Source organism: Stegastes partitus, unplaced genomic scaffold (genome assembly GCF_000690725.1).
Source record: "Stegastes partitus isolate 25-593 unplaced genomic scaffold, Stegastes_partitus-1.0.2 Scaffold37, whole genome shotgun sequence".
NCBI classification, from domain to species: domain Eukaryota; kingdom Metazoa; phylum Chordata; class Actinopteri; family Pomacentridae; genus Stegastes; species Stegastes partitus.
The window spans coordinates 1,029,353-1,044,787 of record NW_007577768.1 but is presented as its reverse complement, the minus strand read 5'-3'; the positions used below and the strand labels follow the sequence as shown (position 1 = coordinate 1,044,787).

The following is a 15,435-nucleotide window of genomic DNA, read 5'->3' as shown; positions in this document are numbered from 1 at the left end:
CAGAATCTTTTCTTATTGACTGTATGTTAGCACCTTGATGCCTTACCTGTTACAGGGACAACTGGCCAATTTTTGATGCTGCTGAACACATATTTTTTGAAAAATAAATTTTAAAAAACTGCTAATTCAAGCATGTCTTTTGTTTCCTCTACTGTACTAAAAACTGTAACTCTAATACTGAGGTAAAACTTGTACACAATCACACCCTTAGCAACTGTATAGTAAATGTATTAATAAGGTCAATGTGTTTTTCTTTCTTTTCCCTCTGGTGTTTCTGGTGTGCAGACTGCAGGACATGTCTGTGCCTGTTTGCCCATCCTACTCCTCCTTACTTTGCACTGTGATGTCATCACACCAGCGTGTGCTTACCATTATGGTCTGAACCTGGTGCTACAACAGTCATCTCAGTAAGCTACTGATGATGGGTTCACTCCTTAACCTCAGACACTGCACACAGGCATTACAGGAGGATGGCTGTTTATACCAAGTCCCAAACACTGTAAATTGTGCGTCCCTGTCCAAAGAATTATCACTAGCCATCTAACCTACTGTTTAAATTAAAAGAAGTCAAGGCTAACCCTCAAAACGTGGAGCTTCGATAAGTATTTCATCTCCCTTTCTGTGGAGTGTGAAGATTTGCTGATGATAAATTAGCAGCAGCTGATGGATACAGAAGCTACTTCTATAATAATATGTCATAATGAGCTGTATAACTGTGGACCTTGTTGCCAGTAGCGGCTTATGCAAACTGCCTTGGTTGTTAAAGTGTAATATTGTAGTCATGCATTCCTGTCCTCTCTGCAGCCACTCCCAGGCAGGTGATGTGACAGTGACCCTTAGACAGGCATACGTAAAGGAAATGCTCAAGCACTATCAATACAAATACACCCACTGGGGAAGTGGTTTGCTCTGCCCACTGGATGCTCTGGATGTACCGTACCAAGGGAGAATAATGTATTATGAGCGCCTGTCTGGATCTCTGGTGGATGATAGAGTAAGACATTTGTAGATGCAAGTACCAAATATGGACGGCTGCAGCTGTAGGCTTGTTGGAAATGCACACAGTGCAAGCATTCACACCGTAAAACAATTCAAGTGCAATGTACCACCACACACACACACACACACACACACACACGCACACGCACGCACGCACACACACAGACAGACAGGCAGACAGACTCACACACTCACACACACTCACATACACAGACAGACAGACAGACAGACAGACACACTCACACACACTCTCTCACACACACACACACACACAGGTATTTTTCTGGCTTTCAAACAGGTTCTGACTGGTTTTTCTCACCATCAACTCTCTTTGCTCTTCTAGGTTTTTGAGGAATGAGGAGAACTCTTGCAAAGACTCATCTGAAGGAGACACAAATAAAAACAATCACACACTGTAACATAATAAAGGCTGCTCATTCTGCCCCACTCTTTCAGTGTCTCACCCACATGTAACCTAAAAGATATTTTGATTATCAGTTGCACGTGCACACCAATAACTGCTCTTAGTTTGCTGGTCGGGAAAAAACCCTAAACAAATATTTGCAGAGCACGTCTATGTGGTACAAAAGTAGCAGTTAGCTCCGGTCATGTGAGAAAAGTAAACCCACACTTACCAATGCATCTCTCGTCATCTGTCTTTGCATCTCCGATGTACTCAAACTGAAACTCTCCCAGGCACTGGGCAAACTTTCGCTGTGCCATCCCAAGCTCTAAAAGAAAATTTCAAATATAAAAAAAACATTAAATGCAGCATTGTTTGCATATTTTCCACCTGCATGCCAGACAAGAACAAAAATGTAATTACAAGTATGTGTTTGTGTTATAAATGAAAAGGTAAGTTATCATGTGTTTTTTGTTTTTACCATTATTAGCATCAGTAGAAGTATGAATAGTTCCCTGACGAGCGATGTCGTTACAGTGAGAATGGAGCTATTAACCTGGGACAATATGTGTAATACGGCTACAGTGACAGTTACCAGATCTATCGTCTTGAAGATAAACATTTAGACTACGCAGGGTAAAATTATTTGTCTTTTTTTTTTTTAGTGCAAAAATACAGTCTGACAGATCCATTGGTAGACAAATAACAAAATATAATTTTTTTAAAAAGCAGGTCAGATGCATTTAACAGTTACCCACATGGCAAACATCCTGTTCGTCTACAGTCTGCTGCTACATCCTGTTGCACATCAAACTCTTACCACCAGTTAACACATGCCGCAAAACAGAGCAAACTATATTTAATCATCTGTGTGCAAGTCATACTTTACACAAGCAAGGTGTGAAGAAAAAGCATGTAAGACCTAAATGCTGGATACCCCCTCAGAGGTATATGTAGTATACAGTAGTATTTAGCTTTTTCAACTGAAGTACTACTGACAAAATAAAAAGTTGTTGTCACAACATTTTTGTATGAGCTAAATATTATCTTTTGTTTAGTAAACCATAGCAAACCATTAGCAACAACAATGATTGGACTGGGTTTTTATAAAAGTTAAGTATTTGGTTTCTATCAACCATGCATTCCTCAGTAGTGTGTAATGTAAACTGTGAAAATAAACATTTATACCACTGGTGACAACACAAGTGAAATTAAACAGTATTGCAAACCTAATATCACAAAATCTAATCTAAAAGCAACATATATCTCTCATTGAGCAACGTCAAGCATTACAATCACACATCTAAAAAAGACAATCATGTTGTTGTAAGTAGCTGAGATTTGGAGGATTTCAAAACAAAAAAAGGCCCAACACAAAATATCCTGGCATAAGAATCAGTCAATTAATGCCCATCCAACCATTTCTCTGTTAGCCTTTTTAGTACATAATGCCTCTGAATGTTAACAGCTACCTTGACTTATTTATTGCACTGACTGCAATGAGGTGTCTAAACAACAATCCAAAACTTTTTTTTAAATTTGTTTATTTGAGCTTGCTCATTTCTTTCCATGGCTACCCAGTTGCTTACACACTCCAGGTTCTCTGAGCACTCTGTGTACACATGCTATGGATTAAATCTACAGTCGGGCCAAAAGCCCAAACATGTGAGAGGTGTTGGACAATGTCTGCCTGAGCCTGGCACAAAGGGCACAAGCTTCTGCCTCTGTCGTCTATTTCAAACACACTGCCGGTCACTCTTCAGCCCAGTACCAAATCTATGCAATCCCAAAGCACACAAAGAAATGTGAAAACAAAACACCTGTGGCTGACTCCTCCGGCCGATTTGTCAAGAACTACAGGAAGCTAAGAAGCTGTTCCAGACAATGGGACAGTTTGCGTAGGAGGTGCATTACAGTATTTACAATTGCTGGTTCTTTAGGTAGGTCTTTATATAGCACTTGCAGGAAATGTATTTTCTTGTGCAAGATTACCTTATCTACACGTAGGAATCTAGCAAATTCTATTCTAACGGCAGTAATAAAAACACAAGGATTCATGGCTTGTTTATGACTAATAATAGTTCCTTGCTTAGTGCATGAACTACTGCAAGACACTGCACGGACTAGCTTTAGATCATTAGTCACCACTGGACAAGGTCTACATTTCCCTTTTTCAAATGCCTCTTATACAACAAAATGTGACTCTGTACAAGCATAATTAGGAGACGCTGACAAAAGTAGCAGTGGAGTGTCAAATCCTCTGACTCAGTCGCCTCTTTAAAGACGATACTTTGGTAAGGTCAGAGAGAACAGGAGGGAAGTGCATTCAGGATGCCTTATTATTGTCAGACAATAATGATATAAGTTGATTAGACAATCATCTAGAGTACAAAAACTATATTACAAACTTGTGTCAACCACCCAAAGTACTGGTGGAGCCTATATTCCTAAAATGTTACTAATATACTGAAAACATTTCACAAAGTTTCTAACCACAGAGGTGACTTAACTGAAGTAAACACAACCTGATCAATGTTGTGTGGGAGTGTTTAAGCATGGGCTTCATTGCATTATTTTCAAAATAAAGGTATGTCAAATATAAGCCTGCCAGGTCATTATTTTAGGAGCAAACACGTACATGCTGAACGTGGCAATTTTCTTTGATGTGACAGTAAATCTAGGAGGAATCTAAACCACACAGACAGCAAGAATCCAGCCCAGGGTGTGCAAGTCCATAAAAGGTGACTCTGGTCAGTCTGCTCTTGCCCTTAATTTGCAGTAAGCGAAACAACTGCAGACAACACAAACAGTCCTATGTTTGCATGTTCTCTAACAAACTGATAACAAGCAGCAAATAATCGTACAAGTCCAGTAGGTGGAGACGGGGCCTGTGGTGCCAACTGCATTGCAGCTATTTCCATACCCCACTACAGCCGAAATGATTCAGTCTCTTGATCAATTAGTCAATCAAAAGACAATTAATTGCAACTATTTTGATAATCAATAAGTTGTTTCCATTTGAAGGCGTTATCTTGGGATTTTTTCACCAGTTTCGACACATTATCTTATAAACATTAACTAAGAAAATACTTATCAAAAGTAGCTGCACCCCTGTAGTCCACTGTGTTTTTACTGTCCCCTTATGAAACACAGTGTAATAAAGGGGAAAACGCTTGAGTGTTTAGAATGTAATATAATACGCCAACAATGAGTCACTGTCTCACCATGTGGTGAGAGAATGCATTTTCATTTTCATTCCCATTTCATTGAGATCAGTGTGTTGCTTCTGTTTTCTCATTTCTACTGATGAAGTATCTGTTCTAATGAGCTGTTTGTCAAGTAAGCCACAGATTTATTAATGTGAAAACCTGTTACAGCAGGCAACTAACAGAATATCCAAATAACATCAGATTGACCTCATCATAAACTTGCAAAATGAGCTTCACTAGAAATGAGATAATTTTACCAGGGCTTTATTTGACACTGTTGATCACAGCACTCAAGGATTAGGATGAGCTACAAATGTTACTCCCGATTTTTTTCACTCATATCTCATAAACATTTGGTTACCAGGGAAACTTCCTCTCTCTGAAAACTGAGTGAAGTATCCCACGATGGGAAGCGCCCGTAGTGAGATCCTGAGCAAAGCTTGAAAGAGGACATTTTTGCTGTTTCTGTTTCTGTAAGTGCCTCTCAACTACTGCTTTCCCCAAGGCTTGATCCTAGGCCTCTTGCTATTTTCCATGACTGTACCCCATCGTAGTGACTTCATTTGAAATATCTATCATTTACTTTAATTGCTGTAACTCTATAGTCTTTGCCCTTTCAGCGATCCAGGCTTGAATGACCACGTTTCCTGCAGTAAGAGCGTCTCAGCTTTGAAGCAGTTTGCCAGCGAAACGCAGGGAAGATGAGTCTGACTTTTAAATGCTTGCTCAAAACCTTTCAGAGGAAAGCAGACGCTGAATATTGTTTTATTTCATTCTTGCATTGTTCATCTATTACTCAGTCGTTTATGGTGCTGTTGTTGGCTTTCAGCACTGGCAATATTTTTCTTTACTTTTGCATATTTTCCACCTGCATGCCGGGCAGGAACAAAACTTCAATTACAGTATGTGTTTGTGTTGTAAATAAAAGGTAAGTTATCACGTGGTGTTTTCATCGGTATTCGTAGTAGTATAAGTAGTTCTCCTACGAGCTGTATCGTTACAGTGAGAGTTGAGCTATTAACCTGACAGGCAATCAGCAACCCTTATAGTCAGTCATCTGCAGGACTCAAACGATCCCAAAAGCACACAGAAATGTATAGTGGAAAGTTCAGCGGCTCCCCCACATAGTAAAAACATGTTTTGACAACACTACACTGAACCTTGACACACCTGAACAAAGCCACAACACAGTACATTGTTTCTGACGTAAGGTCAGGGCAGTATCCAGTGTCACTGTACTGTAAAAAAATAATGACAAACTGAAGGTGTGATGACAGTAAAAGTCTACGCTATTCAAGCATTCTTCAGTGCATGCTAAGTATTCTACAGTTTTTACTGTTTTATTGCAGAACGAACATAGTCAATATACATATTTCTGAGGGGATTTATGGCTTTGCTGCATTGTGCAAACACAGATTCACTTAGGAATGAGGTGCTGACAGTTTTTGTCTGTCATAATTTGCATCTTACACTTATAGAACAACTTGTGTTTTTTTGTTTTCTGACATACACTGAAGTCTTGGTACCAGGGAGCAACAACGACTGAAACAAATCTGGGTCTTATGCAGTTTACTAGCACATTAAACATATCCTTGCTTCAGCAAAAGCAGGAACAAAGCTCGCATTACTGTGGATAATTAATGTGTACTCCAAGAACAGTGATGTCAATGGATAGGTTTGCAAGCTCTTTATTAGAGCCATATGTGAGCATGGTGCACAAATCACATCCATCCACAATCTGATTACACAAGTTGCATGTTTGACTCACAGTAGGGTGGACAGCTAATATGAGACTATATCAGGCCAAGCTGTGCACTTCATTACATAAAACAAGAAGAATGAATGTTATCCGGTTACATGAAGCTCCAGTAATACTCAGCATCAGGCAACATTCAGAGAAGGGAAAAGAGCCACGGCGTTGTGTACCTGTATCATGTCAATTGAAGTTTCAACAGCATAGATCAACTGGATACAATCAGTGGAGCAATAAACAAAGTGTCAGATGAGAGGTCTGCGTAACAGATTGAAATGATAGCTGCAGTTCTGGAGGAAACAACTATCACACGATAGAAATACCACACACACCAGGGCACGTAAGAGTCCAAGGCAAAGGCTTCGCCTGCTTTTTGCCTTTTAAAGCAAGGCATTTCAGAGCAAACCTGGGAAATGTCAAACTTGGCTAGTTTCTCTGCAGAACACCAGCGACCCCAGTCTACTGCCTTCACAGTGTGAGTCATACAGACCCCACCTTACATCTCTCTGATATTACAGGCAGACTTGTTCTGTAACAGGAAAAATTAAGAAAAAAAAAAAAACACCTCTGCGACATAAACAGTGGTGCCCTTGTTCAGAATAGGAAGGAAAAAAACAAAGACGACCCAGTGGGGAAGGGACTGAATCACAGGGCTGTAGTTATCAGGGAGCATCACAGATCAAAGAACAAGGTGCTTTTTTCAACAAGGCCATTGTCAAAAAAGAGCAATAAGAAACAAAGCTCTTATATTGTGTGTGACAAAATCATTTTAAGCATAATGTCTAAATCCTTAGCTTTTAGCTTTAGCTAGTAAGTGTACCTTAAATCAAGATTACTGTGTGACGCAAGTTCAGCACTGAACTTCCAAGTATTATTTTCATTATTAATTAACCAGTTTGTGTATAAAATATCTAAAGGTTCACAGAAATGTCCCCCAGTCCAAGGTGAGGTCTTCAGTATCTCATTCACACATGAGAAATGAAACCAACAAGTTAGCATTTTGTGTTAAAAAAAAAAAATGTATTAAAGCAATTATTGAAATAGTTGCTGATTAATCTTCTATTGTTCAATCAAAGCTAATCATTGTAGCTCTCCTTCTAAAGTATCAGGTGAATCCACCTCACATTTAAAACACAACCAATCACTGTGGATGCACTATGATATTGGCAAATTATCACTATCTGCTATTTGTTTGAAAATGTTTGACAAAAATAAATGGCAAGTTTTACATTACGGTAGATTTCTTGTTTTGCCCTATGAATGTATGCATTTGGAAAATATTGTAATTTATTTCTGTATCTGCCAGTGGATCAAGAGTAGGATAATAATAATGTCAATTCAACTTCATCAGAGACCTCATGTTCTCTGTATTTAGGTGAAAAAAATATGTGCATTTACAGCATTGACAATCATCCGAAATGAATTAGAAAATATCAGCACATGAGATGTTGACAAAAGTCTTAATATTATGCATCCCACACAATTATTGACTAATCGATAAAAAAGATTAAATCTGACACGTTTTTGCGTTCAAAACACAATTTTGTAAATACTTTCACCCGACCAGCAGTTCAAAAACTCCAAAATGTCATCCACTCATTTTCTGTTGATCCACCCGATGAGTTTACTGTTTTGTAGTCACATTCAGCATGCAGCAGCAAGTTTGGGAATGGTGTCTGATGACAGTCAGATTAGGATCTGCAAGTTAGCTGTAGGAACTGACACAGCACAGATGTTGGTTTAATAATAATACAACTGTTCTCTATACACAACATCACTAGCAGCATTATTTGGTAGGAAAAGACGAAATAATATCTCACAGTTCACACACTCAGACAGTTATCATCAATGAAATGACCTCGTTTTTCCCTTACTGTGTGTTTTAAAGCAGGAAACTTAACATTGCATGTTCTGGCCACCACAGCAAAGGTTTTCCCCAAAAACAAACCACAAAATGTAAGTATATGTCAAAGGTCAGCTGCTGAAGAAGTCCACAGTGTATTTATTGGCATCTGTTGGAGGGTTGTTTGTTATGATTTCTACAGTCTCATCAGATGTGCCACTTAGGTCAGAACTTGCCTGGTCCAGGCCCACAGCGTTTACACATTGTGCCTTTCCACAGTCCTTCCTGTTCCATTCTCCCATCTTTTCCAGGCTGAATCCCTGCTCTACTTGCCTCCCACCTTTGCCCTCGACAGAGCCGGCCCACCCATCCCCTCCCACTACGTCCCTCCCTCCCTCCCGAGCTCCCTACCCACAAAACATGCATTACTTCATTCATGACTTCCTGATCCTCAAAACAAGTCTGTAGGGTGAGGCTACTCTGAACAGCATCCTGTCAATAACCACCATGTGGCTGATTGCAGATATATTACAGTATCTGGGTATTATTTCAGTGCATATATAAAATGTGGCATTTCATGATGTAGCAAAAGGTGCTTGCACCAAAAAAAGGAGCCCAAAAAATACACTTTTATAGCAAGCTTCTTTGTGGAGTGAGAGATAAAAAGCGTTCCTCCCACATGACTTCACGTCTTGTGCTAATGCGATTTTAATGAAAGATTGTGATGTGGCTCTTTGGCAGAATCAGTAATGTGATTACAAAGAGCAGCAGTAAGCCAAAGCACACCATGGCAGGCTACTCTTAAACCTGTCTTCCAAAGAGAAGGAGACCTTCACATGGCTGTGTTTTTAAAGTGGAACTGAAAGTTTGAAAAAAATAAATAAAACGCACACAAATCATATTTTTCACGTAGTTTCCTGAACCAGTTGGTCAATTTACGAGAGGAAGTCCAGCTGTGGAAATGACTACGACTGACCCCAGTGCAACTCTGTCTAACTTAATTTTTCTTATTATTGCAGCAATAACAGAACATGCAAGAAGCATTAGAAATCCAATAAAGATGACAGATGGAAAGTGATAAGATTGCAAACAAGCTCTTCAGAAATAGAAAGCTCAAACTTTCAGGATGAGCAAAGAAGAGAATCAGTGTGTTTGCTAAAGACAACAGTGAGGTGTAGTTGAGAGGGTAGAGACAGGACACAGTTCCTGTGGAGGAAACCCTCTGAAACAGAAGCACATCTGCATGCTGCTCCACTAGTGGGCACTTCCATGTCATGGCTCTCCGGCCCAGGGCCCCGCTTCAAAGTTTCCTCCCAGAACCAAGGACTTTCCGTAGTGGGACATCCTCCCAGCTGTAGTAGCAGAGGGAGTGACTGAAAGGCTGAGAAAGGAGTGCATTTCAAAATCAACAACTGCACTTCGGCCTGCCCATACAACCAGGTCACTGTGAGGTCAAACCTAAAGTAAAACATTTTGTCATGCAACCCTGGAATCCACACAGCATTCACCAAGAGCTGTAGAGAGTAAATCGGTCAATGTTTACTACAGAACGCTAAATAAACCATTTTAACAATGCTGCTGAGTGTTATTGCGGAGCTGATAGCGACCATCATGTCCAGAGGACTACACGGTTTAGCTTCCCCCAAATCAACTCCTCTCATCAAAAACAACCATCTGAGCACACAAGTCCATCAAGCAGCCCACTCCATCAACTTCAAAGTAGCAAACCACAAACAAGCAGATTCAGAGGAAGAAAAGTGCTGCTGTTTTGTATGATCTCCATAAAGAGGAAAACCACACACAAGGTCACATTCTCATGAGACCGGATTATCAGACTAATGGCCACGTAATAAGAGTTAGACTGGTGCCGAGCTCCACCCTGACAGTGTAAATTAACGACACTGTTATTTTACGACTTCCACAGCTATGGCGAAGACTACTGTGAACTTTACAATACCACAGCGCATAGATAGAGGCTCTGAACAGGGTGGTAAAATCCTGGTGTTAGTACAGGATTATTTGTAGAAATTTATGTCTAGACTACAATCCCTTCTAAGCCATCCCACATTAGATCAAATTATCAGGCTGATAGTCCTGAAATTGAAGCAGTGAGTGTCAGTCGGGAGGTTAAACTGCAAACTGGTGCAAGATTTCATTCGCTTTCTTTTATCGGTCATGCTGCCAGAACAACACATGGGACTGTAACTAACTAAAAAAAAAAATCGTATCATTTATTCTACAAAAAAATTCATTAAATGTGTTTGGTCACAAGTTTCCAAGAGGCAAAGATCTACTTCTTCAGACTCTACCAACAAAAACCCAAAGACGCTAAGTTGATTATCACATAAGAAAAGTAGGATTTCCTAAAATGTACTGCAGTAAATGTGGGGAATTTTAAAAAAACAAAACAGGTGATCAGTTATTAAAGTTGAAGCCATGACTGCTTTCCACCGCAGGAACTCTGGACACGTATGAGGTGGCCTGAACATTTACAGGAACGGTCTTTCAGTCTTTCTGTTTCCACTGCGATGTCGAAACTTTGTCAACGACAAATAACAGTTACTGGATAGGAAATTGAACAATGTATGTTTGTTTTGTTGGCCTTTTTGGCAAATTTTAAATAGAAGATGGTTATGATAGAGATGAGAAGATTGCTACTCGACAAAGACATCAAGAGGGAAGAAAAAAAAAAGGCTACTTTTTGTTGAACCAACTATCACTTTAGACCATCACAGCTGGTTTTCTGGGTCACTGAGAAGTACCGAGCCTGGAGTACTCATAGGTACTTCTCCTCCTCAGCCCTGAAAGAGGTTCTGTTGCAGCGGTTCGGGCCAATCTACGATGACATCTGAATTGTTTTAGCTTTACATCTACCACAGACTTGATTTAAAGACAGATACTCAGCCCAGGTCAACTTAATTAACCTTGCTTCAAATTAATTATCTCAGTAGGGAACAACCTCACTTGGATGTCTTGTTTATAGCTTAGATTACATCTAAAAGGCCATGGGCAGTATTCCTTTATAATAATTCGCTGTAGCTGCTGGCTAAAGTTTCAATTACTCTGCTGTTGTTGTTTAGCAAGAAGGGTGAGTGGATCACAAAGGAAATCACCACACAATATCGACAACAGTTTGAAAAATGACGTCCACGAAGGGCTACAGCACAGACTAAGAGGATTAGGCTGCGAGAACTTCATTAATGTCAGTACATAGAAACATGAGCATCAGTTCCTTCCTGAAACATCAACTGATTTTGCAATAGCCCCAGTGGGAGGGCATGACCAGGGTTTCCTATTCCTAGTCATATTCTCATGAGCTAACGCAGACCTAATGAGAGTTAGCACGCTCGACATCTGATAGTGTCTGACGGCCAGTATGTTGGACACACTTTGAATCAACAGCAAGAAAGTGACACATAGTTTAGCCACAGTCCCACAAGGCATGAAACACAAGACACGGCATGTCCTCCTGAAACGGGATACGGCGCATCGGTTTACACCAACGTAGCCATCCGTCAATATCAACTCATCTGTCAGTGTTTGAATACCAGAGTTCACCACAACGCTCCGTTGAGAGGAGCCGAACAATTACTCCAAATATCAGCAAAATCGCAACAATATCCAAACTCCAGGAGCTGCTTTTTTTTTTCTTTTTGATAAAGGTTAAATTTGTCAGAAGATACCATCGTCTAAGATGTCTCGGCCTACAAATCATCTTCTCTAAATGTAAGTAAACATGTTTATTTTAGTGCAGCCTGCAGTAAAAAAAAAAAAAAAAGTACAATAGCATGTTTATATTTGCTTCAGTGGAAAAGAAATGTAAATATTTCGAGTATTCTCTTGATTCATGTCACAATCGCAAAATCTGTCAAAACAATCGCAATCTGATTTTGTTTTATTGTTTAGTCCTACTCCTGTTTGGCTAGAAAGTAAGCTGGAAGAAAATGATCCTCCTATAAGACATGACAGCAGGTAAATGAATCAATCAGAAAACATACAGACAATGTCCAATAACTGTTTAGTTGAGGTGTAACAAATTGAAAGATGAAAGGAATATTAAAAACAAAGCATGAACTCAACTGTTCTCAAGACATTTTTACCCAAATGAATGAATTTAAAGTTTATGTGACATGTAATAAAGCTGCAGATCAGGGGGATTTTCTTTTTTTTTTACCATGAGCGTCGTCAGAGGAGAATGTCAGTCAAGTCAAGTACTGGATGAAGCAGAAGGAGGTGCATTAGGCCGAGCCGGCTTCCTCTCATGTTAGCTACAGTAAGAGCAAGACTGAATCTGCACAGGGAGATGAATGATGGGTAGAAAAATGACACCTGCTCTTAAATCCTCACAGCTTTTTGACACGTACCATCAGTTTGGAGCTAACCTGCCTGGTCTCAAGGGTTCAGACGTGGAGTGTGAAGACAGTTTTCCTGACACATAATGCACTTATTACACATGTAACTCAGCTGCACACGTTACTGCTTACTGGGCAAACGCCTTCATGACCTTTCAACCCAGTGTCAAGTTAATACTATGCCATGTTTATAGCTAAACTAAAAATACAACTTCAGGATGAAGTTTGCGTGGATATGCCCAGAACAATTAGTAAAACTAACTTGATGATACAATTAACTCAAAAACCCTGTGACTGAATCCTCATAACGTGACAATAAATGAAAATATTAACCCTAAAGACGCCACTAAAAGCGTAAAACTCCTTTACGCTACGGCCTGAACAAAGATCTTTGTGGAAGATTAACAGCACCTTGCTGAATCTGTGCCTTGAAGAATTTAGGTTGTCCTGAAGGCAAAATGAAAGACATACCTGAGTCTAACTAGCAGAGCGGAAAACAAAGACACAATGAAGCAGGTCTGAGCAACAGTTTCAGAGAAGAAACACTTTGATTTTTGAGTTAAGGAACTGGAGCAGGGAGGTGGCTGAAGCCTACGGTGTTTAACAACTATTGTATGATAGTTTCCAAAAAGAATATTAAAGATTACATTCATGCAGGACTAAAACACTTTGCTGCTCATTTAAAAAAAAAAAACATTGTTAAGGTGCCAAAACACTGAACCATGCAATAAATGTATCGTAGCATTTTGATTTAATAACTAAAGAATAAAATGGATAAAGACACATGAGGTTTCTCCAGCAGACAAGAGGTGCTGACTGCAGTCCATTTGAGATTACACTGTAAGCTCTGGCACCTTACAGACGAGCCCAGCCCACAAGATTAGAGTTCAAGGAGATAACAATCTAATCATTTTAACCCAGTTGAGGTGTGGGCAAATACGCCAAGAGGTTATTAAAAAAAATAAAAAAATCTCTGGCTCACTGTTTCAGGAGGACAAAGTTATGCTCCTCACGTGTCCTCATAAAGTAATACTGAATCTAATGGAAAAGTATTGATCTGCTAGTCATGACAGATTGTCTGACTGTCTCTCCTGTGAGTCTTAATCAACACAATCAGCCTGAAGGAACAATCAGAGCAGTCAAACCCAGGAAGAAGTCCTCTTCCCAGGGCAAGTGCATGACTTGTAAGACTTCTATTCAAATATGAGACTTACGCTTGGTTGCATTGATGAGGTTCTTCCCATCTTTGTACAGCTCTTTGATGAACCTGTTAGTTTTGTCCAGCTCTGCTTCGTGTGCCTTGATTTTTTCCCTGAAGCTGGGGCTGTCCAGATAGCATTCACTGAATTCCAGCGGGTGTAGTCCCATTTCTGACAGATTGATAGCTTCGTGTTCAAGCAACGACAAAACTGGTCCCCCTTCCCCCCTCCAAAAAACTGCCACTTACTTTTGGAGCTAAAAACCAAAACAGAAAGTGCTTTTTTTCGCGGGAGGCTTCAAGTCGGACTGAGAAAACATAGCTACGTGAAGTAGCAGCAGCAGCAGCTTCAGCAGCTAGCCCTGTTAGCTTGGTAACTTCTGACACGGGCGCATGGGTGTTGCTCCGCGGCTGTCAAATGAAACGAGCTAACAGGTAGGACGGCTAAAGGGTGGTAGCAATGCGCCGTCGGGGGGAAGTATTCATGGGTAGGCGGTTCGAAGAAGTTGTCAGAAAAGTGGCGGCTTGCAGTGGTCCAGTTTTTCTTCCTTCCTCCATCAAACGGTCTCCACCGAGCAAAGTGACAGATTGAGAAACTCCGCTGACATCTGTGTGCGTGTAGCAAACTTCTGCCCAAGAGCCTCCGGAGCAAGATGGTGCCGTCACGTCCACCGCGCCTTCACCGCTGACCTCTGCTTTCAATGTGCGCACAGAACGGAGATAAACAAGAGGAGAGGTGGAAGAAGTAGGCTTTTGTGGGTTTTTAGTTTACCTACAAGTAGCAAAAACACACTATAAAGTAGCTCCAGTTGAAGCTACAAGTGGGATGCAGTGAATGTAAAGATGTTTGCACCTATTTTAGAGAACATACAGTCAAGTGTATTCATACTCTCCCATTAAAGGGGAAAAAACAGCTGTCATCGAAATAAGTTGAAATTGACAAAAGTAATAATAAAAAAAAATAATGGAAATCATGACATTGCTTTTGAGTTGTGGTTCAACAGAAATATTAAAACGATTTTAAAAAATAAACCAAAAAAAAAACCCATGATGGGACAGGTAAACTAATATTTTGTTGAACAACCCTTTGAGCAAATCACTGCAATCAAGTGTTTTCTGTAACTCTCAATCAGACTTCTGCACCTGTTGACAGGTGTTTTGATTTTAGTCCACTGCTCATCAGCAAAGTGCTCTAATTTTCTTTAATTATTCTTTTTCAACCACATTTCAAAAGCAATGTGTTATTTTGCTAAATTATATTTTAGCAAATTTTTATTTATTACTTTTTTCAGTTTCTAGTTATTTGAGTGACTATTGTGAATTTTGCCTTTTCTTTAAAGGAAGGGTGTGAATTAATATGAAGATGACTGTGCTACTGGTAGTGCCTTGTTATCATAAAGTTTAAAAAAAAGAGTACATTTAAAACAAAGTAAGAATTTATTTACATTGTAAACATAACTGTATATTGCAGCAGCAAAGTCACTAGAAAATCAGTATCTAACTCAAAAATATCAAAATATTCTTGACATCAAAATACTGTAAACCATAGAATCAACCACATTTTCTCTCACACCTCATGACCAAAATGTGGTTGAGAAGTCTCAATTTTTTCCCATGTATTTGGTAAAGTAAAACCTTTCAATGTGCCAAAAAAAGTGGTGTTCAAATATTGTCTGTT

The 15,435-nt window shown here is 39.7% G+C and overlaps 1 protein-coding gene across 3 annotated transcripts in view; it reads right to left on the bottom strand.

The window, feature by feature from the left end:
- arhgap10 (Rho GTPase activating protein 10) overlaps nucleotides 1–14,371 on the bottom strand; it is a 62,840-nt gene extending 48,469 nt beyond the window's left edge. For all 3 annotated transcript variants that reach the window (XM_008302794.1, XM_008302799.1, XM_008302803.1), the window contains exons 1-3: nucleotides 13,774–14,371; nucleotides 1,635–1,730; nucleotides 1,319–1,380 (exon numbers count right to left, since the gene is read on the bottom strand). In XM_008302794.1, coding sequence (XP_008301016.1) covers nucleotides 1,319–1,380; nucleotides 1,635–1,730; nucleotides 13,774–13,927 — 312 coding nt within the window. In that variant the 5' untranslated portion in view covers nucleotides 13,928–14,371. The remainder of the gene's footprint in view (nucleotides 1–1,318; nucleotides 1,381–1,634; nucleotides 1,731–13,773) is intronic.
- Between the last annotated feature and the right edge of the window lie 1,064 nt (nucleotides 14,372–15,435).